General features: G+C 36.9%; 1 protein-coding gene across 1 annotated transcript; it reads left to right on the plus strand.

Moving 5' to 3' along the window:
• Nucleotides 1-27,742, plus strand: LOC131149658 (uncharacterized). The gene is made up of 9 exons (XM_058100298.1): nucleotides 1-508; nucleotides 887-1,002; nucleotides 24,808-24,895; nucleotides 25,068-25,127; nucleotides 25,687-25,749; nucleotides 25,846-26,049; nucleotides 26,149-26,260; nucleotides 26,377-26,594; nucleotides 27,290-27,742. The coding sequence occupies exons 2-9, from the start codon at nucleotides 887-889 to the stop codon at nucleotides 27,380-27,382; spliced, it is 954 nt and encodes a 317-aa protein (XP_057956281.1). The 5' UTR covers nucleotides 1-508; the 3' UTR covers nucleotides 27,383-27,742.
• The last annotated feature ends 100 nt before the right edge of the window (nucleotides 27,743-27,842 follow it).

The following is a 27,842-nucleotide window of genomic DNA, read 5'->3' on the forward strand; positions in this document are numbered from 1 at the left end:
TGGGGGATCAAGGGAGAAAAGGAGATACTATGTGCATGCTTCACGATTCTCAAGTTTTTAAAATTTATAAAATAATAATAACAAATTAAATAGTATAAGGACATTTTAAAAATTAAAGAGAAAGAAAATTACTTTCCAATTTTTAGGAACCCTAAAGGGTTACCCTTGAATTGCAATGTATTTTTTTTTTTTTGTAGTTATACCCTAAGTGCTTATTTTTTTAATAAATAAAAGAAATATTTACATGAGATTAATTTTAAATTTTAAAAAGATAGCACGGGGAGTCCCATTATTATAAACGTGGCACCTTTAATGAATCTCAGCTTTTCGGCAGAAGGTCTTCAGAAATCTCCTCAATTTCTGCTATTCTTCTTCTTCGGTATTACCAAACTGCTCTCCCACACAGCCACATGTTGCCGGAAACTTGCCCTTGAAGCCTGTCCAAGCCCTTTGCCTATTGCAAGCACCAAATCGTACCAGAAGAGGTCACTGGTCATCGAATTGCGCGGTATGCAAAAATCTCTCAGCTCTTTGGTTATTTTTATTGCCGCAAAGTTCATAATCGGATCAGATCGTCCATTTTTTTATTTGTTTTATTTTGAATAGATGTTTCAACCCGCAACCCTAGATCTTGATTTTTCTTTCTCTAACAAACGCGAGTTCAGTTCTATTTGTTTGCGCTTCTAGCCTAATATACAATGTTCTGCTCATGTTGTTTTTTTTAATTACCGTCAACAATTTTTATCTATTTTTCGTTGCTTCATTTGTTGATGTTAGCTTTGATAAGGTGTGAGTTCTCTTCGTGTGCTTGTGTGTGTATATATATTGTTTCTGGAGATGTTCTTTGACGTAACCTGTTGCCGTGTTGGCTGGGAATTTTTTGAAGATGGATACCATTTCGGCGGCATTCATTGCTGTTTTGCTGGTTGCAAGTCTTCTCCCATATGGGCTGACGTTGCCATCCACGGTCCCTGCATTTTTGTGGTCATCTCATCAGGACGGGTATGCAACCTTTTCTCGCTTCCTCTAGGATTTTTCACTTTGTAGCATAATGAACTTTTTATTGTAAAAGAAGCAGCAGAAGAAAGTCCAGTTTTGGAAGATTGTATTCACTGCTTTAGTTATTTATCTAAATTAATGTTTTTATGTGTATGTCAAGGATCTACTTTGAGGTCTTTGTATTTTTGTTCCATTGATGGATGAACTTATTACAAGTATCCAAAATGAGGTTCCATGGTATATGTTGTTTGTAGATGATATTTTCTTGATTGATGAAATTAGGGATGAGGTAGAATTTAAGTTAGAATTATGGAGATAAGTTTTAGAATCTAAAGGTTTTAGGATAAGTAGAAATAAGATAAAATATATGAAAATGTAATTTCAATCATGGTGGTAGTAATATTGGAGAAAAGGTTAAACTTGATTGTCAAGAAATCAGTAACACTAGTAGATTTCGATATCTTGGATCTATTATGCAAATTGAAGAAGAAATTGAAGAAGATGTAATGCTTAAAGTTAAAGCAAGTAGATAAGATGGAGTAGTACTTCGAATGTACTATGTGATCATAGAATACCCTTAAAATCAAAGGAAAGTTCTGTAGGACGGTTGTAAGACAAGTTATGCCATTTGGATTAGAATGTTGTGCGACTAAGAAACAACGTATCCAAAAAATAAAAGTTGCTGAGATGAGAATGTTAAGGTGGATGAGTGGTATAACATTAAAAGATAAATTGAGGAATGAAAATATTTGTGGTTAGTTAGGTGTAGCTCTTCTAAAAGATAAGAGAGTGATGACTTTGATTGTTTGGGCATCTGCAACGTAAGCCAAATAATGTGCCAGTGATGAGTGAGCTAGTTACTGTGAGGGGGTAGTAGAAGGGGTAGGAGTAGACTTAAAATAACTTGAAATGAGTTAGTAAGTGAGGATTTAATAACCCCCAATTTTTTGGAGGAAATTGCCCATGATCGTGTACAGTAGCCGAAAGGATTCATGTAGCTGACCCCACCTAGTGGGGTTGTTGAAGGCTTGGTTTGTTATTGTTGTTATGTGCCCTAAGCTCTACTATTTGTAGCATCTACTTTTATGTTACCTTTTGTCTTTTGTAAATTGTGTATCAGCTATGAAAAAGTCCTTCAAGGTATGCTTCTCATGTTTAAAATGTTAGAGACTTTTCAATGAAACTTGCTTGCAAATGGCGCTCTTCCTTATATTATTCTTAGAAGACTGTGGGGGAATGGTACTTGAGTTCTTGAATAATTCTTCTATGCAGCCACCATTGCATATGCTTCATTTTTGTCCCTTCCATCATGTATAAGATTTAAATGGTTTTGATTTGCTAGACTTTCCTTGCTAATCCTTGTGAAGAGTTGTAAAATTTTATTAAGAAAAAGAAGCCATGTATTTTTGGAGTTATATATTGTATGAGCAAGCAAATAACACACACATGGGTAGAGGTGGGGGGGGGGGGGAACTGATAATGTAAAGTGAGGTGGCGGTAATATTTTCTTGCTAAGTGAGGGACATGCTTCCAATATGCTCCTTCTGTATTAGTTAGTAAAAGTTGAGTCTTTTATTTGGATTATTCTACCTCGATTATCATCTAAAACAATTATTCTATTTTATGGTTGCTGTCTATAGTTTCTCCCTCTTTTCTTTTGCTTAGGAAGAAGGCCTTTTGTTGCATAGGGCAAGTGATGTTGGACAAGCAACAGGATTCAGAAATAGGGAGAAAATTGGAAAAATTATAGGGAGAGAATTTGAAGAGGAGAAGAAGTAGAAGAATAATAGGTCAGAACAGAAGAGATAAGAGGGTGCTGGACAACAGGGACAGAACAGAATAGGGATAGAATAGAGAGAAAATTAGATTGTGATTGGATTCTGATTCAGAAGAATACTGCATTTGGACTCTGATTTAGAAGAAGACTGCAATAGGATTCTGATTTGTGTTACTTTTACACATATTTACATAGAGACCCCAATAAATAAACCTAAATTAACTAAACTTCTAAAATAACCATAGTTTTCCCAAATTACAGCAACAACAACAACAGCAATAACTACAAACCAAGCCTTAAGTCCTACTAGGTGTGTTCGGCTACATGAACCCTTTTGCTTCATTCTGATTCGTATTACTACTAACGCATATTTACATAGAAATTCCCAATAAAAAAAAAAGTGCGTTCTTGGGCCATAAGACTCCCCACTTTGGGAGGGTAAGGGGAGGGTTGTCACATTTTATGCAGCCTTACCCCTACTTTTATGCAGAGAGACTGTTTCCTTAGACTCGAACCCATGACCAACTGGTCACACCAGGTGGGGTTGACTGCCTGAATGAATTTAAAAACAAAAAAACCTAGCTACAATATAAACGTCTAAATTTCTCCACTATGGTTCACCATCGAACTCCCCTTGTTAGAGAAAACTCGAATTTGAGTTCTAAAATGGCTTAGTACCTTTAAGTCCATGAATGGGAACAAAATTGAACATGCATCGTTAATCACCATTGGATAATATATAGATGATCCTCCAACTCCAAGTAGCATAGAAGGCTGTAATGTCCTTTGATAAAATAACAAGTCCTCCAAACAAGAAATCAATTTAATATCCAAATCTGTTGGCAGGTCAAGCAAATATGTGTTTGGTTTCATAGTCTAGGATGATGAACAATGTTTAACTAGATTTGGTTAAGGGAAAATGTAGAGGAAGAAGATGAGGGGATGGAGGCACAAGTTTACTGGATTGAGGAAATAATCTCAAGGGAATTGTAAACAATAGGTTCCATGGTTAAAGAATTTTCAACAATCACTAGAGTAACCAATTGTTTCTCACTTTTAGGGTTAGAAATGGAAAATTGAGGTTGAAAAGTGAGGTCATTGACAAACATATGTGTCCTAGTTGTTGACAGCTTATCTTGATGTTCATTGCAAGTCTGAACAACCAAGTTTGATGACAAGTCATGGTCCACCTCTACCGTAGAGGCTCCAACAATGTTTATAGTAACTAGAGACAACTCTATGGCCTCATTTTGAGAAGATTCATGACTCATGTCAACAAAAAACTTAAAAAAAAAATTGTGCACATATTTATGTATTCATGATACTCAATTACACAACAAATTTTGCATGGCCACTTCCTATATTTTGATTGTTTATCCTCAACAATATGAGTTTCTCTTGAACATTTGGGAGGATCTAGTAATACCTTGTGACCATGGAGGAACTGATCTAGATTGATGAAATTCTTTAAAATAGGGAGTAATGTTTTGGATTTGTGGCTGGAGAAATCTCTCAGCCATGATTTTAAAACCCACACTGGTGACCAACTTAAACTTGATAAAGCCACTGGGTCGGTCGGACCGGTGGTTGATATATGCTCAAGAATGGGGGGTTTAGATTTCATCCACGAAACGCAATTGCTCATGAGACGTTGGCCAGCAAACAGACATCCCAATCTGCACTTAAACTCATAGGGGAGAATTCCAAAACTTTTCTGTTAGCAGCGGTGGAGGGGGGGTCGGAGAGATGATGGTGGTAGCAAGGATGGAAGGCAATTAATGCCATATTCTCAAAATTAAAAATTGAGAAATCATAGCCACAATATATGTGATTTGGGTATTGAGAATTCAAAAGTCTTGGATTCTACGAAAAAGAAAATAGAACCCTCCATTCTTGAGCATATATCAACCACCCTAAGTTAATCTTCAAACTTTCTCAAAAACTGTAGGAAAAGCATCGGCTTAAGAAGAATTCAAGCCTTCCACAAAGCGACGTTTAGCGATGGAGGCTGCACTTTTGCAATGTTCGGCCACGGTTGGGGTTCGAACGTTGCAAAGTCGGGCAATGGAGGCTGGGAGGGAGGTTTGAAGGTTGCGACTCGCGATGCTAGGGTTCACTTATTCATTGGTTCAGAACCCAAAAGTCATTGTCTTCTCCTTCTGGGTTGTGATACTCGGCGACGAAGGTTGGGAGCCTACGCATTTTTGAGCAAAATTGATACTCTCTCCGATAAGTTTGCATGGGCAAAAAGAGTGCAAAAGGTTTGCTAGCTATTGTGGAGGAGCTAATGTCCAATGTAATTCTTGGTAATTTTGCACAAACATTCAGAGATGGTGAGAAAGTATTTATTTTGCAGCTGGGATGCAATGCACATGGTTGTTTTTTAATGATCTCGGAACTTATACATGGCCGTCGGAAAGGATTTTTGGTGGTGCCAGAAGGAAAACTGGGCAGTGGGTGGAGCGGGTTTGGATTTCATCTACGGAAAGCCATTGCTCCTAAGACGCTAGCTAGCAAACAGACATTAGCCAGCAAACAGACATCCCAATCTGCACTTAAACTCACAGGGGAGAATTCCAAAACTCTTTTGTTGGTAGCGGTGGAGGGGGGTCGAAGAGATGATGGTGGTAGCAAGAATGGAAAGCAATTAATGCCATATTCTCAAAATTCAAAATTGAGAAATCATAGACACGATATACGTGATTTGGGTACTGGGAAGGAACAAGCAAAATCAAAGGCTAATGTTTGGGTGGAAATTACTGAGGACGTTAGTGGTAACACAAATTCTTATGTATCTCTGAATATAAGACTCATATTGCATAGTGGGCCGGATGGAGAATGGGAGGTAATATTGTCCAAAGTTACTCAAGCTCAGGATGTGGGTTGTATAGAGAAGATCAAGGAAAACAATAAAAGTTTTAAGCCCAAAGCTCCCTTCAAGCCAAAGCCCATACCTAATCCCAAGCCCATCTCAGTTTGGCGGCCCAAACCAACACAAGCCCTGCAAAACAATGAGACTGAGAATCCATAATCGTCATCTTCAGCCTTGGGGAGTTCAGTGAGAAGGGGCGATGTTGTGGTTCTCCATTCAAAGCAATCTGAAGTTGATCACTGAAGCGCGTCGATGCTAGCCCAGTCGATGAAATCTTTCAATGACACCGGAACTGATAGTATTGGCACCGATGAGACCGATACTGAGCTTTTAGGCTTTGACGAGACTGATACAGTGCACTTAGGCTATGATGAGGCCGATAAAGAGTGCCTCGGCACTAGTGAGTCAGCAAACACATCCGATGGTGAGGAAAACTTGCAGCGAGACATTCAATTGATTCTTGAAGAACATTCCGACAATGTTTTCAGGACGTGGGGAAATTCTGAGTAGTGAGTGCTTGAGCTGCGAGATGGAAGAAGAGTTGCGGTTCCAATTCATATTTCTTTGCTACCCGATGAAGTCATAGAGGGTTTGGAAGAGCAAAACCAATTGTCCTTGGTTATGTTGAAGCTTGCAGATATTTTGAAGGTGTTACCCGCTCAGTTTGATGGGAATGATGTACTTGTGGAGGATTGAGCCTCGGACAATGATACAGAGGTTGCTGAGCTACCTAACGAGAGGGGTTTGTCACCTTTAGCAGTGGAACCACTAGCCTATTCTTTACCCTTGACTATGGAAGGACAGGAAGTTGTGGATGTGGAGAGTCTAGTGAGGGAAGTACCTTATTCCGAGTGGTTCCAAAGAAGATTTAAAGGGTTTGACAAATATCTGGGCACGTCCTTACAAGGTTGGAAAATCAAGTAACAACTTTTTTGCTGGTTGTTGAGGCTGAATTACATCGTAGGGCTACTTTGGAAAAAAATGCACGTGACTTGAAGAGAATTGGTGTGAAAGGTTTAAGAGAACTGAAAGGTTTATTAAGTTCAATTAATTGTGGTTCTACTTCATCTAGGCACAGTGGTATTAATAGGGAGCAGGCTTTCTCTGTTTCTAAATGAATTTGAAGATACTTTCATGGAATGTTAGAGGATTGAATGAGGTTGAGAAGAGGCTTCATATTCGTAATTTGTTGCGTACATGGAACTTGAATGGATTACTAGAGGAATTGTCCGAAGTATATGGAGTTGTCCATATGTAGACTGGTTGTACTTGGGTTCAGAAGGTGCTTTTGGAGGTATTGTCCTGATGTGGGATTGAAGGGTAGTGGAAAAGGTGGAGGAAGCAATGGGGTATTTTTCTGTTTCATGCAAATTTAAAAATGTTGGTGATCAATTTGAGTGGGCTTTCACAGGTGTTTATGGGCCAAATTTGAACAAGAGGCTTAGGAAAATGTGGGAGGAGCTTACGGGGCTGATTAGTTGGTGGGATTCACCATGGTGCCTAGGAGGTGATTTTAATATAATCTGCTTCCCGTCAAAAAGACTAGGGGCTGTAAGTTATACTCGCGCTATGCATGAATTTTTGGATTTTATCTCTTTTTATGTGCTGATGGATATATCTGTGGAAGGAGGCCTTTACACCTGGTCCAATTCTTCCTCCGCTTCTAGAATAGATCGGTTTCTTTTCTCTCCGTTCTTGGCGGATCAATTCACTCAATTTTCATAGAGAAGACTGTCCAAAATACTTCCTGATCACTACCCAATTCTGTTGGAAGGGGGGGGGGGGGAAGTCATTGGAGAGGTAGAACTCCTTTTCGCTTTGAAAATATGTGGTTGAGGGTGGAGAACTTTGTTGATAAAGTGAAGGAGTGGTGGGCATCCTATTCGTTCCAAGGAAATCCTAGTTTCATACTAGCTGAGAAATTGGTAGTAATGAAGTTGGATTTAAAAAAGTGGAACGAGGCGGAATTTGGGAATGTCACTATTAAGATACAACAACTTTGGAACAAATTGAATGAGTTGGATGTTAAAGAGGAGACTCCTCCTTTAACTGCTGAGGAAAAGTTAAAACAAGCTACTCTCTGCACCAATATTGAAAAGCTCACTCTTTTAGAAGTGATTAGTTGGAGGCAGAAGTCTAGGGCGCTACATTTGAAGGAGGGGGATGCAAAGACCAAATTTTTTCATAGAATGGCTAATTCTAATAGAAGAAATAATGGTATTGAGAGCCTTGTGGTTGATTGTGTCTTGTCTTCCGATCAAGGTATGATTGCTGATTACATCACTTAACTTTTCATGAATTTATACTCTGAGCAACAAGTTAGTCGATCATTCCCAGAAGTCTTAGTATTTCCAAGAATATCCAGTGATAATGCAGATTGGCTAGATAGACCATTTGAGGAGGCGGAAATTTTTGATGTCATACAACATTTTAATGGTGATAAATCACCTGGACCAGATCGATTTACAATGGCTTTCTTCCAAGCTTGCTGGGGAATTCTCAAACCTGATCTTATGACTGTGTTCCGTAATTTTTTTTGCTAAAGGCTAGTTTGAGAAAAGCCTGAATGCTACTTTCATCACTCTCATTCCTAAAAAAAAATGAAGCAATTGAAGTAAAGGATTTTCGCCCTATTAGTCTTGTTGGCGGGGTTTATAAGATCATTGCTAAGGTCTTAGTCACCAGACTTCGCACGGTTATGGAAGATATAATTTCAACTTCACAGAATGCTTTTGTGAGGAACAGGCAGATTCTTGACCTTGTACTTATTGCTAATGAATGCCTTGATAGTAGATTGAAAACTGGGGTGTCAGGGCTACTTTTGCGAATTAGATGTTAAGAAGGCTTTTGATCATGTAAATTGGGGTTTTCTTATGCAGTTACTAGAATGGGGTGGGTTCTCTGCCAAATGGAGGTGTTGGATTTTCTTTTGTATATCTACAGTTCGTTTCTCCATTATGATAAATGGCACTCCTTGTGGGTTTTTTGAGAGCTCTAGGGGGTTGAGACAAGGTGACCCATTGTTTCCTTTGTTGTTTGTCTTGGTTATGGAAGCCCTGGGGAGAATGTTGGATAAAGCTGTCCATGATGGTCACATGTCAGGCTTTGGCGTGGGGCGTATAGAGGGAAGAGTTTTGGTGGTGTCTCATCTTCTCTTTGCGGACGATACTGTAATTTTTTGTGGCACTGATCTGGATCAGATTTTGTTTCTCCGTGTGATACTTATGTGGTATGAGGTGGTCTCTGGTTTAAAGATAAATTTGGGCAAGTCAGAGTTGGTTCCTGTTGGTATGGTGTTTAATTTTGACTTATTCTTGCATGTCCTTGGCTGTAAACAAGGTAATCTTCCTATGAAATATTTGGGTCTTCCATTGGGAGCCAAATTCAAGGATAAGACAATATGGAACCCAATTTTGGAGAAGATAGAACGAAGGTTAGCAGGGTGGAAATGTTTGTACTTATCTATGGGAAGTAGAGTCACGTTAATTAAAAGCACTCTATCTAATTTACCCACTTACTTTCTATCTTTATTTCCTATTCCTGCTGCTGTGGCTAACCGTATTGAGAAACTTCAAAGGAATTTTTTATGGGGTGGCATTGGTGATGAACCAAAATTCCATTTGGTTAAATGGGACACTGTTTGCTCTCCCATTTCTTCGGGTGGTTTGGGGATAAGGAAGGTAAGGCAGTTTATGGAGATTTGGGATGGGGAAGGCTGCTCTTTGGAGGCAAGTGATAGAGGTGAAATACAGCTGTGAATGGGATGGTTGGTGTACTAGGCCTGTTAATGGTCCACATGATTTTGGCTTGTGGAAAAATATTAGTTGAGATGGCCTTCTTTTTCTTGCCATGTTCTATATGATATTGGGAATGGGTCCAAGGTAAAATTTTGGCAAGACCATTGGTGTGGTGAGACGTCTCTTGCAGTTAGCTATCCTGATTTGTATAGATTTTGCCGAGATAAAGAAGCTAGTGTGGCTGAGCTTATGAAGTTTGATAATGGAGCCTTGTTTTGGGATGTAAGTTTCTTTAGGGGTATGTATCTTCGGGAATTAGAGGCCTTGACTGGTTTTTTGGATACCATATATGGTGCATCGGTGAAGGGGTTCGGTGAGGATAAGATGTGCTGGAAATCTGATAGAGAGAAGGGCTTCTTGGTTAAAGGTTATTATGATATTTTAATGGGCTCCAAAGATTGTGGCTTTCCTTGGAAAAGTATTTGGAAACAGAAAATTCCATCTAGAGTAGCTTTTTTCGTTTGGACTGCTGCTTTAGGGAAATGCTCAACTATTGACAATTTACGAAAAAGAAAGGTTTGGATATTGGATTGGTGCTACATGTGCAAGTGTAATAATGAGACGGTTGATCATCTTTTTATTCATTGTCCGGTTGCAATGGACTTGTGGGTTATGGTGTTGGGTTTGTTTGGAGTGAGCTGGGTTATGCCGCAAACTGTAGTGGGACTTCTAGCATGTTAGCAAGTCAGATTTGGTTGTTATCGAAATGGGTTTATTTGGTTGATAGTTCCTCATTGTTTATTGTGGTGTCTTTGGAGGGAGAGAAATAGTAGGTGTTTTGAAGATAAGGAAAGATCCATTTCGGACCTGAAGCTATTTTCTTTACAACTTTGATGGATTGCTTGGCTGCTTTGTGAAACCAATCATTTTCTTATGTTTTTGATTTACTAGATTTTTGTAATTTCTGTTTTTGATTTGCTTACCCCATGTACACTCCTTGTGTACTTGGTGTTCATTTTTGAAGTCAACAGACTTATTACTTATCAAAAAAATATTATAAATATATACATGCATACATATATATATATATATATATATATATACACACACACACACATAGACGCACAACACAAACATAAAAATAGTAATGATAATAATAATATTCATCCAAGATAATATTATAAATGTGGTTAGACTTATAATTATCTATTAGCTAATTATAATAAAAAAAAATTACTAGAAATAATTTAGATAAACTTTATAATTTTCTATTTTATAGAACATTCTTAATTTTATAAGTAATAAAAATATCACATTTGGAGTTGAAAATATTCAAAGGCAGAAAAGAAGATTTTGGATTTTCACATTAAAGAAAAAAAATTCTATGTAAGTTGTATAGAGGGTCAGTTATACATGGGAGTATAGGCACTTGTAAGGAGAAAATTTATATAAATAAAAGTTGTTGAGAAATAAATCACAAGGTACTTTTTGGTTCAATGGCAGGTTGCCTCTTCCTGAGCCTTGAGGTTTCGGGTTCAATATTCGCCTCTTTCCAAATATACTTCTTTTTTTCCTTATTAAATGAGAGTTGGGTCATTCTGCTCGGTTCAACAAGTTAGGCCAGGTTGGCTTGAGTTGGTCAGGTCCGGCTAGGTTGACTTCGGTATGCTGCAAATCCAGTTTAACGAAATCACCCGACCAGATCCAGTCTAATTGGGTTAGACTGGCCAATCTAGTCCCGGTTTAAAAACTATGCTCTTAGCTTCCAAAGCCATGTGGTAAGCCTCGACCCTTTCTTGAACAAAATTACCTAGGAAGGGTAATAATAGGTGCTGTTGGAAGAAAAAGTTGCCTAAGACTACATAATTGGTCCACTATTTGCTCCATATAATAATGTGGGGGCACACTTTTCTCTTAAAATATGCCTCATTACAAACAATGTGGTAGCGGGAGGTTCTCCATGATAGTGTCCCTTTCAACTTTTTTCCAATATTGCTTTGCTAAACCAAGAAGTTTTGATTTGGTTAAGTAGATACTTCGTGGCCATACAGGTCATACCAATTAAAACAATTCTCCATGTCATTCAACCAGTCTAGGAAAACCTGAGAACCTGAACAACCATTAAAATAAGGACACCTAGGTTTCATCAATTATTGAGAATTGCCAACTATTTGGGAACTAGAAATGTGGAATTGACTATAATTTTTTTTTCTTCAACTGGAGAGTAAATATGGACTGATGCAAATTCAGACAAGCACCAAATAGATTAGCTCAGATTAAATCAATTTTTGTGGAGTCCAAGTAATGTAATTTTGAGCAACCCTACCAAAGGTTGCTTGATGTTCATAGATGCTCCACTAATAAGCTTGAAGATGGTGCTCTCACACTGAACTTTTTCTTGCAACAATATGTTTTATTTAATCAAAATCGGATTTCTTCAGATCAACATCAAAATTGAATGAAGAGAAGCAAATTTGTCGCAGTAAACCTCAAAATACAGAAGCTGGGCCACAATCTGAATGTAGGCAGGCATTCAAAACTCTGAAATTTGCATTGACTGTCCAAGATCAGGCTGAATTTATCCTTGTAAATGTGAACCAAACTTTATCAATCAATTTCCAATCAACCAGATCCAAAATCTCCAAATATTGTAGGTGGAGTCAATTGTCTCAATTCTAGAAGAGGGAGAAGATTCTGGAAGTTTTTTTCACTCGTGTTTCGTTGGTGTGTGTGTGCGCTGATTTTTAGGTGCCTTCAGTAATGGTGGTCTGGCTGGGTGCCAGATCGAGCGGTGGTGAGTGTAATGGTGGTGGTGGTGTGTCAAGGAAACACTGGCAAATCTGGGATTTCTGAAGGGGTTCGAGTGGAGAACATTCAGGTGGCACCAAGGTCTTAAATTTTGATTTCAACTCAAATTTTGAAGCTCCAAGAGTACGGAAATTTCAACGGAAATTTCAATTTCGATTTGAAAAAATAACAGAAATTAGTAGTGAAGCATGGAATTTGTTGTGAAACTTTAGAAATGGTTACCAAACATAATAATATAAGTTTTAGGATTAATACATTACAAATTAAATACATCTATGTTTTGTATGAGGTGGAAAAGTTGTAAAATAGTATTGTGTATCTTACATATTTGTGAGATAATGAACATTAAACATATTTAGTTAATGCAAACGAAATTCATAAATCATTTAAATATTATTAAATTTAGACATGAATGGTTAAATAAAATGTTATTGTAAATTTATTTTTTCATATAATTTCAAAAGCACGTGTAATAATCTTTTGTTTCGATAAAATAAATTAAAAGAAAAACTCACTTAATTCCTAAATTTCTCATTTGAATTCCGATGAAATTTCATTGTATAGTTAAAATTTCGACAAGTTTTGCTAAAATTTCAAGATTTCAATAAATTTCAGATGATTAGTTTAGATTTCGACGGAAATTATGCAAGAAGGAAATTGACTGCCATTTCGATTTTGAGGGTGATGGAAATCGGAAACTTCGACGGAAATTTCGACATTTTTGTGGAAATTTAAGACTATGGGCGGCACGTGGGGTCACATCCCTTGTTAGGTGGAGGTGAAATTGCAGGGGTTTGGTGGTTTCTATCTGTGATGGTGATGGAGGTGTCATAAAACTAAACTTGGAAAGTGGAGTTTCAAAACCAATAGCATGGGTGTAATTTCCTAGAAAGTTGCTCGTGATGTAAAATGGTTGTGTGGATTTTGTTTGCTCTCGTGCCAATTTTTATGTAGGACAAATAATAGAATTCAGAAATAGAGACAATTGGTAGAGTTAATGGGGAGAATTAGAGGAAGAGGAGAAGAGGAGAAGACGAAGAAGAACAGATCAGAACAGAAGAGATAAAAGGGTGATATGCCTAACTTATTTCGAATATATTCATTCCTTAATTTATCTTTTAATGTTATCCACCTTGATATGCATGTTTCAGGTACTTTTATATTTTTTGAATGTCTTGTTTCTTAGATGCCCATCATTTTTATCCATAAAATATGGGGTCTTCTAGTTGCCCTATAGAACTTTCCTTTTAATTTTAATGCTATTCTACAATCGCACAACACATTTGACGCGCTCCTCCATTTTACTAATCCTGCTTTGGCTTTATGTACTACTCCCTCTTCATTTCTCCCTTTGCTTGCATAATAGATCCAAGATATTGAAATCTATTAATGCTATTGATTTCTTGATTATCAAATTTAATCTTGTCTTCAATATTCCTCCTTATATGGTTGAATTATAGTTCATATTTTCTGTCTTGTTTCAACTTATTTTGAAATCTCTAGACTCCAAAGCTGTTCTCAAAAGTTCTAATTTAGATTCTACCCCACTATTACTTTCACCAATCAAAACAATATCATCTGTGAACAACATTCACCATGGTATCTTGTTTTGGATATGCCTAGTAAGTTCATCAATCACTAAATCAAACAGATAGGGTCTTAAATTAAAACCTTGATGTACACCTATTGTTATTGGAATTTCTCTAGACTCTCCTCCTACAGTTCTAATGCTAGTCATTACTCTATCATACATATCCTTAATGAAATCAATATATTTTCTTCTTTTCTAAACCCACCATAGGACTTCCATAGGTACTCTAGCATAATATTTTTCTAAGTCATTATAGACCAATGTTTTAAAAGGCGAAGGCATAAGGTGAGGCATTTTAACTTGTAAGAGGCAAGGCATAATCCTTAAGGCATTGAGGCATAAGTCAATTGAGAAATTTATTTTTAGAGAAGAATATGTAAATAAATTACACATGTTTTAAGAAATAAAGAAATAAATATTTTTATTTGGTGGATTCCTAGTCCTTGCACGTTGTGTCTTCCCCTGTTTCTATCTAATATAGTTTTTTTAATTAAAAAAAAGAATAAAAATTATTTAAATGACTAATAAGATGTTTATATAGTTTTTTTATCGAAAAAAAAGAAAAAAGAAAAATTAAACTAATCGCAGATAAAATGTTAAAAAACCAAATAGAATTTGTAAACTTCTTGTTGGTCATTCAAAATTGCTAACTTATGTTCATTGCATATATCACGACAAGAGATAGCTATAATGTTACAAAGTTCAAATTGTTTTCAAGATCGAAGATATTATTATGTATCTCAATTATTTTGGAAATGTTGAGGTTCAAGAGTTTTAGAAATCTAGACATATTATGGCATTCCTTTGTATAACCATGTAGTCAGAATTTTGTAAACAAATCTAACTTGAGAATATCGTACCCAAAATGTGTAAGCATCAGTTAAAAAGGCACAAAAAATGTGCCTTTTATACAAATGCATAAATGACTCGTTCTGAGTTGTGCTTTCAAGTGCAGAAGTGTCAAGTTGTATCAAGGATGAGTCCAGGATCGTATTCCACAGGGACCACTGAGTATCAAAGTATTTATGCAAGTTTAGTGAAATCCTGTTGTTGAAAAATGGGGTTTGAAAATCTTTTTTGTCTTTTACGATTTTGAAAACAATAAACAAAGTGAGAGAAGCTTGAGTAAACTATCAAAATGAAACTGAAATTTTATCAATTTTCCAAAAATGTAAATCTAATAACGCAACCAAAACTAAACAGATTAACTGAAACAATTTTACCAAACATTTGGGTTACGGGTTCAACGTCTATTTGCTTCCACCGTTTACTAATTTCCTAGGTCTTACTCCTCTTCTTGTTAATCCAATCAAGGCATTAATAAGATGAAATTTTATTACTAAAGATCGAGTAAATTGGCCACATCCAAACGGAAGAAAATAAAAACTCTCATTAAGCAATGACCGAATTTTATGTAAAAATTAGTTGATTAAAATCCTAGATTAAATCAAGGTTTTGATGTGCCTATCGTCAACAACAAAACAAGAAATAAGAGCCAGTGATTTATCAACGATGCCTTCAATATTCAGTTTTAACAAAATAAAAGTTTAACAATAATTTCTTAGGAGAACTAAACCATGGAAAACAAACGACATTGACCCACAACCCGAGTTACCGAACTTAGCCACTCATGCTCACAATATACAATTTCCGGGTCAAATTAATTCCACGGTGGCTCACTGCATCAATAAAACGAAAAACCATAAGAAAAATACAAACTTTGATAAAACCAAACCTAATCTAAATTGAGTTTCAACAAAAAAATAAAAATAAATCTTGAACAAAAAGCACAACTAATTTAATTTTCCAAAGGCAAAAACAACTTAACAATTATTTAAAATCTAAAATAAACCTTAATACTAATTTAACCATGTCCAACTTTCAATACAAAAAAAGTAAATAAATAAATAAATAAAAGAAAGAGATAGAAAAAGAGAGAGAGATAGAGAGAGCCATGGGAGTTGCAGTTGGAGTGGTGCTCGGCTAGCCTGGCTGTGCTATGGAGGAGCTTCTGGGGTCTTCAAAGCTCTGCTACTGCTGCTGGTGTGGGCTTCTGCTGGTACTGTGGAGGGGCTGGAGATGGAGCTTCGGTTGCTGCAGAGGGAAGCCTTGAGCTTTGGCTGCCAGTAAGCTGTTGGAGAAGAGCCGCTGCTGTGGTGGCCGAGAAGTTGGTGCCGTGTTGTGGCCGCAAGGGGTCTGCTAATGGCTGGTGCTCGGGATGCTGAGGGAGTTGGAGCTGCTGGTGTTTTGCAGAGGATGAGGCAGTGTTGTGGTCGCAAGGGGTCTGCTGATGGCTGGTGCTCGGGACGCTGAGGGAGTTGGAGCTGCTGGTGTTTTGCAGAGGATGAGGCAGTGTTGTGGCTGGAGCAGAGAATAGAGAAAAGAGAAAAAGAGAGCGAGAACAGAAGGACAGGAAAAACCAAGAAGGAAAAGATAAAGAGGAAGGGAATTGGAAGAAGGAAGAAGAGGAGGAAAGCCCTCGGGCTGCCTAGGAAAGAAGGGGGAGAAGAAGAAGAATTTAAAAGAGATTGGGGGAAGCCCTAGACCCGGTTTAGCCAACCTGACCCAACAACTTGCCCGACCCGGCCTGCATGGCCGGGTCACATTTTTGCTCTCTGTTCACCGCAATATTTGACCCTTCTGAAGCCAGTTTCTCACAAAACTCAAAACACGAAAGTTGTATATAATCCTTTCCTCTTTCTCCAGAAATTTGAATCATCTTGATCGGAGTTCGAACAGAAAAGTTATGCATGAAATACGAACAAGTGTCAGTTTTAGTTCCCGGGACTTTTCCTGCGATAAAAAATTATCAAAAACTTGTAAATTGCACAATAAAACTCAAGAATGATAATTTCGACACTTTATTAAAATATTGGAAAAATTTGGATATTTAATTAAAAATATAAGCCGTAAAGACCGGGTTAAAGTGCCCAATTACGCAGTTTGCACGTGTAATCAATAAACCTCCATATCTAATGAGTTAGCCTTTTTGGGGTTTGGTATTTTAGATTGATCCTTGAGGCATTTTATGCATGCCTTGCCTTGAGGCAAGCCTTAATTGTGCCTTTCAAAACATTGATAAAGACCATATGCAAGTCCCTTTTCTTATTTTTTAACTTTTCCATTAATCTTCTTCATAGGTAAATAGCTTTTGTTTTTGTTCTCCCAGATATAAAACCAAGTTCATTCTTTGAGATCTTTGTTTCTGTTCTTATTCTTTGTTCAATTACCCTTTCCTATAGTTTCATCATTTGATTCATAAGTTTAATTGTGCGATAGTTATTACAGTTTTGAATATCACCTTTGTTTTTGTAAATAGGTATTAACATACTTTTTCTCCCCTCCTTCGACATTTTGTATAAATAAATTAGTTAACCATATACTTCCTTATCTCCTAAGTATTTCCAAACTTCAATTGAGATGTTATCTAGACTTACAAATTTCTCATTTTTCATTTTTTTTTTTAAAGCTACCTCAACTTTAGTGGCTCTAATTTTGCGAATAAATATCAGATTTTTCGTGTCTTCCTCATTCATCACTTCTAGGTTTAAGCTTTTAATTTGATTTTCATTGAACAACTTATTAAAGTATCTTCACCAGCTCTCCTTTATGTCTTCTTCTTTCAACCAATACATTATTGTTCTCATCCTTTATGCATTTTACCTTCCCTAAATCTTTGCACTTCCTTTCTCTAGCTATGGCTAGTTTTAGTTAATATCTCTTTCTTTCCCCATCTTTTGCATCTAGTTTAGCATTTGTGTATTCAACCCTTGGATTCATACCTCTCCGGAAATGTAAGGGTTCTCCAACTAGAACTGTTGGTCTATGTAAAGGCAAGGTAATTCCCAAATTTGTTTGAGTTCAGCTGTAGAGTGAGTGTTCTATCCTTGTTCGTGTTTATATATCTCTCTTTCCCCTTCTTTTGTATCTAGTTTAGCATTTGTGTATTCAACCCTTGGATTCATACCCCTCTGGAAATGCAAGGGTTCTCCGCCCACAACTGTTGATCTCCATAAGGGTAAGGTAGTTCCCAAATTTGTTTGAGTTCAGCTGTAGAGTGAGTGTTTTATCCTTGCTCCTTGTTTGACGAAACCAAGTTGCATGGAGTATGGCTTTTTTCAAAACTTAGGATTCTTCCCAAGATTCAAGGAACCATATGAATTCTTCTATCTCTAGGATGATGGAGATCCTTCTTCCCCTGCGATATTCTGTGATTCTAAGGAAATTAGCACTTCTCCTTTCAATAACAAGAGTGAAAGTTCCATGAGAGAAAAAGGCCTTCCAATGAACAACCAAAGGCCAGCTTCAATTGGAAAAGCAGTCACAGAGGGTTTATGTAGGACAAGAAGCAAGACCTTGGGAATATCCTTGCTGGAGAATAATTAAGAAGAGTTGGGTCAAGGAATTGTTCAGTTAAGTTAGTAGTTTATTATGTGTATTTGGGGGGCTTTTTTTTTTTTCTTTTGTAATATTTGCGTATTCTAGGGGTATGTTTGTAGTGTAATGTAGTTTTTGGGGTTTATATAGTTTCATGTGAATAGGCTTTCTTATAAATAGTGTGTGAAAGCCATGTTGTAGACAGTTGTTGAATTTGAACGTGAGTTTCCCCCTAGTATCTCCTCTCTCCCTCCCTTCTCCTTCCTTCCTCTCTTCTATTTCTTCTAAATTCTCTCATGGCTGCAAAACCTTGATGTTGCCTCTGCATCAAAGTGTCTTAAAAGGTCTTCAATTCCACAAGAAGTCATTGGTATTGACTTTACCAAACACAATCTTTGCCTTCGATCCAGTACTTCGTGAGTGTCACTTGTACGTGTACTAAGCATAATTTGCAAAGATGGAAGACACTAGGAACAAGAAGTAGGTTAATATCATCAAAACACAATAAGCCATGATAGTGTAGCCATCAAGGCTAACACAACCAACCAAATAAAAGCCTTAAATTTTGGGGGAAATTTAGGCTTTCATGATTTTTTTTAATGGAGTGGAAAGGAAAAATTAGAACAGGTTAAAAAAAAAACACTAGAGGATCTGCAAGAATAACTATAAGCCCCTAATGACTCCAAGCACCAAGAATGACTATTGGCTTCTAAGGAAAGATGAAAATTATTCATGATCATCAACAAAGACGAAAGCTCATCCATCTCCATATCATGGAACCTTTGAAAATGAAAATTCCAAGAAGGCAAAGGACCATTTGAATCAACAGAAAAAGAAGAAATAACATGACTGTTATGCCCTGAACTCGAACGGTAGAGACGAGGAAAAGAGGTGGACAAAGCAACATTCCCAACCATATATCTTCCCAAAAATGAATATGAAAACTGTCACCCCAGCACATTCTTAGTATGGGGAATGAAATGGGGATAAATCTGAGATAGATTTGTATGGACATTCCGAAGAACATCTAGATCCCAATTTAGTATCCCAGTCATTCACTTTCAAACCAAATTTTCTTTAATGATTTTATGCCAAAGGGATGAATCCTTTAAGGGGAATTGTTGAACCCATTTAGCCAAGAGAGCAGTGTTTTCAGAGACCAAATTTCTCTATGTTGGATATTTTAAAAAAAAAAAAAACAGAGACTAAGGATAATGAGAGAAGCTGATTTAGAGACCGCAGAAGGATAAATTTTATTGAGCAACAACTATATATTTATACAGCATATTGACAACTAAATCGTAGAAAAATCTGCTAAAACTGAATTTGAATTGCAGAAAAATCTGCCTAAAACTCAGCATGAAGAAATGGTTATAATCCTAACAAATAAAGCTGATTCAGCTCCTAAAGAATAGCAACAAATAAATTTGATTCAACTCCTAAAGAATATCAACAAATAAATCTGATTCATCTCCTAAAGAATAGCAACAAATAAAACTGATTCAGCTTCATGAGTCATGCCAGTCAACACTCCTCCTTGACTTTGGAGCTGCATACACCAAGCTTCTACCTCAAGAATTCATATCTAATCTTCGGAAGTGCCTTTGTTAGGATGTCAACACTTTGATTTTCTGTTTTGCAGTAGATCAGCCGCACTTCTCCTTCCCTTTGTACCTCTCTTAGAAGATAAAATTTTATTTTGAAGTGTTTTGTTTTGCCATGGAACACAGGATTATTAGCAATTGAAATTGCAGCTTGGTTGTCCACAAATATTTGTGTGCCTTCTTGTTGTTCCATATGCAAATCTGTCATAAGTTTCCTGAGCCAAAGGGCTTGATTCACAGCAGCAGCAACAACTACATATTCTGCTTCTGCTGTGGATTGAGTTATGACTTCTTGCTTCTTAAAACACCATGAAAAAAATTCTAAAACAAAGCTAAAATAGTAACCTGAGGTGCTTCTCATATCATCATCACATCCAGCCCAATCACTATCAGAATAACCATGGAGACTGAAGTTTTTAACTTGACTGAATCTTATTCCATAATCAATTGTGCCCTTAACATATCTATTCTTTTTGTTGCTTGAAAATGAATTTCACTAGCACAGTGCATATACCTCGATAGCAAACTCACTGCATGCATGATATCTAGCCTGGTTGCAGTTAAATACATTAGGCAGCCCCATTAGGCTTCTGGACAGCCTTTCATCCACCTTTTCAGCTCCATCTTCTTTGCAAAACTTCTCCTTTTGATACATTGGAGTTGCACTTGGCTTGCACTCTTCCATGTTGAATTTCTTGAGGACTTCCTTTGCATATTTATGCTAGCATAGAAATATTTCATTTTGCTTTTGACGTACCTGCATACCAAGAAAGAATGTCATCCTCCCAAGGTCTATCATTTCAAAGACATCTTTCATTTCTTCTTTAAACTTGTCAATCAGCTCCTTACTACTTCCTATAACGAGTAGATCATCAACATACAGAGATACCACAAGTATTTCATCATCAGTCTTCTTGATATATAAAGTAGATTCACTCAGACTTTTTTCAAAGCCTAAGTTCACTATGTGTGCATCAATTTTGCTATACCAGGACCTTGGTGCTTGTTTTAAACCATACAGGGCTTTTTTCAGTCGATATACCTTCTCCTCATGTCCTTGAAAAACAAACCCTTCAGATTGCTCCACAAAGATTTCTTCCTCCCAGTATCCATTCAAAAAAGCTGACTTAACATCCATTTGGTGTATAACCTAGCCTTTTTGTGCAGCAAGAGCCAGCAACATCCTTATGGTATCCAACCTTGCAACTGGGGCAAAAGTTTCAGAAAAATCTACCCCAAACATTTGGGCATATCCCTTGACAAGAAGTCTTGCCTTGTACTTGTTTACAAAACCATCAGGATTGAGCTTGGTCCTGTAAACCCACTTGACTCCTATAGCTTTCTTGTGTTTAGGTCTGTCTACCAACTCTCATGTTTGGTTCTTTTCAATCATCTTTAGCTCCTCCTTCATTGCAGCTATCCACTTCTGATCAGTTGTAGCTTCTTCATACCCTACAGGCTCCATTACAGCAACATTACACCTTTGATAAATGTCAGAGAGTGATCTAATTCCTCTAACAGGTTCATCATCCATATCATCATTCTCCTCCTGAACCTCAAGCTTCTTGTCATTCTCCCAACTCCAGTTATCTAGCTCAAGGAATTGTACATCCCTGCTGACAATTACTTTGTTGCTTTGTGATATGTAGATCCTGTAGGCCTTTGAAATTGAGCTATAACCTACAAAGATCCCAGATTCTGCTTTTTTGTTCAATTTGTCTCTTTTAACTTGAGGGATGTAAGAGAAACATAGGCAACCAAATGTCTTCTCAGATTAAACAACTTTGGTTTATAGCCATACCATGCTTCAAATGGAGTCTTTTTCAGCAAAGCTTTTGTTGGCAATCTATTTAGCAGAAAAACTACTGTATTTACAGCCTCGGCCCAAAATTTCTTTGGCAGCCCATTGTCATGAAGCAAGCACCTTGTCATCTCCATAATTGTCTAGTTTTTCCTCTCCACAACACCGTTCTGTTGAGGAGTGTAAGGTGCTGTCAACTGATGTTCAATGCCTGCATCTTCACAAAACTTGTTAAATTTTTCAGCGGTATATTCAGTTCCATTATCATACCTAATCACCTACATTTTGCATCCACTTTGAGTTTCAACCCAAACTTTAAACTTCACGAAGATGTTAGCAACCTCATATTTAAGCTTTAAAAAATAAATCCAGAACATTCTTGAGTAATCATCAATGAAAGCAATATAATACTTATTGCCATTCGATGATGGTGTTTTCATTGGTCCTCCCACATCTGTGTGTATTAATTGCAGCCTTTGTGTGGCCCTCCAAGCCTTGTTTTGTTGAAAAGGAAGCCTAGTTTGCTTCCCATACTAACAGGCAGCACATTTAGGAGACGACTCCTCTAATTTAGGCAAGCCTTTCACCAGATTGTTCTTCTTCATGAAAAGTAGAGCGGCATGATGGAAATGCCCTAATCTTTTGTGCTAAAGCACTGTATTGCTATCTTCTTTGTGTACAGCAATCTGCTCCTTTTTCATCAAATCCAAGGCAAAGGTTCTGCCTTTCATTTGAACTTTGAACACCTCTGTGCCTTTTGTATCTTTAATCACACAGTTTTTGTCTTCAAACAATACCTTATAGCCTTTCTCCAACAATTGAGTAACGCTCAAAAGATTTTGATTAATTTCAGGAACATGTAAAACATCAAAAATTAATTTCATATCTGTGTGGCCTTCAATCTCTACTGTTCCTCTACCTTTTACTGCAATGTGTGCTCCATTTCCAATTCTAACTTTAGAAATAGCAGTCTTGTCAAGTTCTCTGAAGAGCTCTCGATCATAAGTCATGTGATTTGTACAACCACTATCTATAAGCTAGCTTTCTGTGGAGTTGTTGGTGGCAAAGCATGATACCACAAACAACTGCTCCTCTTGAGGTTGATCCCCAGCAGCCTTGGATTCTCCTTGTTGTTGAGTCTTGCATATCCTTTCCATGTGCCCTAACTGACCACACTTGTGACATCTTACATCTGGCCTACACCAGCACTTATTCTGTGGATGATTGGTTTTTTTGTAGTAGGAGCAAAGTGGAAAGACTTGAGTGTTGCTACTTTGACTTTTTTTGTTGTTGCTTGCATAACCTCCAGACTTGTTGGTTTTGTTATGTTTTTTTTCGTTTTTGCCACCATTGTTGTTCTTTCCACCATTGTTGTTCTGTGATTTGGCTTGAAAAGCACCTTCCATAGATCCTTCTTGCCTCATAAGCCTCCTTTGTTCTTGTGCCTGCAGTGCATTCAACAATTCTGCCAAGGTAATGCTTGACAATGCCAAGGAGTCTTACCTTGTTGACAATGCCAAAAAGTTTGTCAGAATAATCCTTTACTGTTTTTGATTTTTTCATCTTTTGCGTCTCAAATTCTCGGATCAAATTCAGCACTTGCATCCCTTTGACCCTTTCATTTCCTTCGTATTCTTGCTTCAAAAAATCCCAAATTTCCTTGGCTGTTTTCTGTGTCATTATTCTGGTAAAAATGGTGGATGAGACTGCTGCAAACAAGGTTGCTTTTGCTATTGATTTTCTTTGCTACATCTCCTTTTGATTTTTGATTTGTGCAAGAGTTGGATTGTTTGGCAAGGCTGGAACTTCATATACTTATTCAACAGCTTCTCATAGATCATTAGCATCAAGATAGGCTTCCATTCTAACAGCCCACATCTGATAATTTGTTCCATCAAACACTGGAGGTGCAATTATAGTGAATGAATTTTCTAAAGTCATTCTGAATAGGTTGTTGTGTTTGAGCTCTCTCAATCTCATAGGTCCCTCAAGACTATAGCTCTGATGCCAATTTGTTGGATATTTTTAAAAAAAACAGTGTGTAAGGATAATGAGAGAAGCTGATTTAGAGATTGCAGAAGGCTAAATTTTATTGAGCAACAACTATATATTTATACACCATATTGACAACTAAATCGTAGAAAAATCTGCTAAAACTGAATTTGAATTGCAGAAAAATCTGCCTAAAAATCAGCATGAAGAAATGGTTATAATCCTAACAAATAAAACTGATTCAGCTCCTAAAGAATAGCAACAAATAAATCTGATTCAGCTCCTAAAGAATTGCAGCAAATAAATCTGATTCATCTCTTAAAGAATAGCAACAAATGAAACTGATTCAGCTTCATGAGTCATGTCAGTCAACACTCTGAACCTCTGCCACACAGGCTGATTGTTGCCACACCCTGGTCAAGTACTGTACACCCCCCCTCACCTCCCAACCAAAACAAAGAAAAATGCCCTGTGTCTAGCATTTTGAGTTGAATCTGTGACCTTGGCTTTGAGACTACTTGTAGGATTGAGCGCCTGCGGCTGCACTATAGCTCAACTACATTTTGATTATGATTTGACCCACACTCTAAGCCCTACCACGCAGGACAATTGCTGCCACTTGGCCAACACTTTGCATTTACATAATTAGGCTCACAGTCTCTAATGTTTATTTGTCCATAATTTTAACTTAAATATGTGATGAGCTGCTCCTTCTTCATGTTTCTTGTTCTTGTTATTTTGTTCCTATTTGGTGTCCGTTTGTTGGTCTATAATAGTGTACACTATTACATGAAACTAGAAGCATTTTGAACTTGTAAATTTAACTCTTTATCAGGATCAAATACCTAAACAACTCAAGAACTTCATAAAGAAGCAAAGAGATAGCAAGAGATAATCTCGTTAACCCAAACTACCTCTACAATCATGTAATTCTGGACACAAGCATTCTGCTTGGATCAAACATATTTTTTTTCTCCATTGTTCACATTTTCATTTATTATATAAATTGATAAAATGTCATAAACACTGACAATATTTACCATTTGCATGAAATTGCATATCAAATATATCACACTGTATCATACAATAGTGATGGCTGTACTTTTAAAGATGTGAATTGGTTGCACAATATTAATGTTGCTGACGAAGTTTTCATTTCTTGTTGTACAGCTTTTGTTTACTATCAAATTCTATGCTGCTCCTATGTTCTCGTCCCTTGTTTAATTGGATTCATGTAATTTTTAAACAGAACAAAGGAAGTAGTAAACTATCAAACCTTCTCTCCTAAGGATTTAGCCAAGTCTGTTCTGTCTGAGGGGGGCTGGTCAAACATTCTGGTATATTTCTTTCCTTCAGAATAGACAGCTGAAAAGTTTACACTTCTTACTGATCTATTTACTTTTTTCCCAAGTTGTAAAACAGAAGTAAACTGTTTTTTGTGTTTATCGTTTATATGCTTATACAGTTATACTGATTCCTCACCCTCCTTCCTCTCTTTTTCTTTCTTAGTGCCCTGGCAACAAACTACAGAAGTCTCTGGATCTTGCACTTGTTTTTGTTGGTGGAGAGGTAAGACTCTTTGATTTGACAAATAAATAAATAAATAAATAAGGGTAAGGGTTTAATCCATTTTGGCGCTGTGTGATATTCGATTAATCTCCTTAGCGTATGTATTCTCATTTTTATTCATTTCCACCTAATCCTAGTGACATTCTCTTTATGGTGTGTAATAAATTGCTTCTGGGTAAATTAATTTTAATATATTGTTCCTTGCTGTGTTTAACTCAAATATTTTCATATATTGTTCCTTACTGTGTTTAACTCAAATATCAGTGTTAAGTAATTGTTGTTTCATTAATATTAAAATGAAAGGATCTGCTGATTGAGTTTTCTCCTAATATTTTTAAGTCTATGCAATGTGTGTGTGTGTGCCTGTGTATATATATATATATATATATATATATTTAAAAATGGTGGCTTTACTAGGATCATTCAGCTTAGGGGCCAGTTGAGGCTTTACCCTTGTACAGCCTAGCATGAATATTTTATACTTGTTGCAATATGTTGCAGCCTTTGTGCTGTTGTTCAAGGTCCTGATTATTGATTACTTGTCCTCTTTTATATGTAGTTGCAATCTGTTGATATCTCTGGCATAAAACATGCAGATCCAGCACTGGTGGACTTGCTCAAGGTATCATAGTCTGCTTGCTTAGAAGTAGTTCATCTTGGTTCTAGAAGGTTGCATTAGCCCTCCTAGCTACTTTTTTAATTCCATGTTTTTGTCCAGGTGTCTTTCACAGAGTCCAACTTTTCCATTGCATTCCCATATGTTGCTGCTTCAGACGATAAGGAGACGATGGAAAGTTCTCTGATTTCAGGGTTCACAGAAACTTGTGGACATGATTTAGGAGTCAATAATGTTGCCTTCCTGGAGTCATGTTCTGTAGAGGGTGACAATTTCGGAAAACTTTCAGACCTGCCATCAGTCCATGTAATTCAACTTCATGATATTACTGTATTTGAAAATTTGACTTTCTATGGCAAAGATCTTACTCCCAGCATCCCCTAACAAAACCTAAAACATGAACAGGATTATCTGGTTACAAGGATGGAAAAGAGAAGAGGGGGGCAAGCAGATATGGTTGTGTTCTGCAATGGAGGCTCACGTTCTTCAAAAGAACCAGATCAGACCCGTTCTGAGAGTATGTCAATAGTTCATTGTATTGGATGATATGTCAAATTTAATCTCCAATTTTGGGTGTGATAAATCAGTTGGGTCTGTAAGATTTTAATGAAAATAGTTTGATCAAATATGCAGGTGAGATTCTCTCCGAGTTAATCAGTTCTTTGGATCAGTCAGGCACAAGGTATGCTGTTCTCTATATTTCGGACCCATTGAGGTCAATTCAGTATCCTTCATATCAAGAGATACAAAGGTTTCTCGCTGAAGGTACCCACGGAAATGGATCATCCAATTCCACCGTATGTGATGACGTTTGCCTGATCAAATCGTCACTTTTGGAGGGAGTATTAGTTGTAAGTTGCTGTCGCCTCCTTTCTTAAATATTCATTTTCAGCAGAGAGTGTTGTTTGGGGCATGCACATACTTTGAACAACTGAATTGATTTCCGTGAGCCAGACTGATTGCATTTTTCAATGCCTTCATTTGTCTCTTTTAAATACACTTATTGGAGTAGTTGTCAAATTTAGAATTAAATCAAGTCAAATTGTAAGATTCTGGTTCAAATTCTCAATCAATTCTAATTTATTTGGGTACAGATGACCAGGGCAAAGCTAGAAATTTAATGAAGGCCAAACTCGAAAATGTGAAGCAATTAAGATTTATTTAATTGTTCATCTAAGAATTTGTGGACGGTTGGGGAAAAACAATACCAAATTGTTTAAACTCTAGGGATGGAATTTTTTTTTTTTTTCCTTTTTTGACAAAAATTTGGGGTTCCGACTATTACCAGTGGCAATCCTGAAGTTCCATTAGGTGGAATTACATGAATCTTCCATCATTGAATGCAATCTAAAATAATATTCTCAAAAACTTGGTGTTCTGTCAAATCTTTACTGTCTGGCTCTGAGTTATCCCAGGTCCACTTTTCACCTGTCACTGCAAGTCACCGACGACTCAATGGATAATCCTTTTCTTCTCTCTCATCTCGTTTCTATTCGGTTTGCCTTCAGATAGTAATCCTGACACTTTTGCTGCTTGTGATCTGCAGGGGATTGTTTTACTTCTAATTTTGGTATCGGGCCTTTGCTGTATGATGGGTATTGATACCCCAACGAGGTTTGAGACTCCCCAAGATTCTTGAGCTGCTGCTGTTTCTCTTGGTAGTTCCTGCTTGGCATTTTTATTCTGGGGGCTGATTCTTTGATATCAGGTGCTGGATGTCTCACTTGTTATGCTGTTCCTATGGGACATCATCTGATACTGTAATATTACTCATCCTAATTTGGAGGAAATTTTTATTATGTTTGTTTTATAATAATGTTGTAAGTGTTTTGAGCTTCACACTTTGAGATTAAATTAGAGGGAATATTTGTCCAAGTGGAATCATCTAGCTTTTTGCTAGTGTGTGTATGTAGCTGGAAATTGTTTCGCTCCACATTTAGGTTTCAGCAGGCTTGCCTTCTTAATATATAGTTAATAACGATCTTCAAGTTTTGATATATATTTTTTGCTTCTATTTATGGTTTCAACTTTGAAGTGTGAATGATTTTTTCTTGCCAATAGATGCCATAAACAATTTAAAGTTAATGGATACCCAATTA

This window comes from Malania oleifera, chromosome 2 (assembly GCF_029873635.1).
Source record: "Malania oleifera isolate guangnan ecotype guangnan chromosome 2, ASM2987363v1, whole genome shotgun sequence".
Lineage (NCBI taxonomy): Eukaryota > Viridiplantae > Streptophyta > Magnoliopsida > Santalales > Ximeniaceae > Malania > Malania oleifera.

Coding starts and splice junctions, on each gene's coding strand:
- LOC131149658 (XM_058100298.1), top strand. CDS start 887: ATGGATACCATTTCGGCGGCATTCATTGCTGTTTTGCTGGTTGCAAGT. Junction 1,003..24,807: donor TGGTCATCTCATCAGGACGG/GTATGCAACCTT, acceptor ATTTTTAAACAG/AACAAAGGAAGTAGTAAACT. Junction 26,595..27,289: donor TTTTGGAGGGAGTATTAGTT/GTAAGTTGCTGT, acceptor TGTGATCTGCAG/GGGATTGTTTTACTTCTAAT.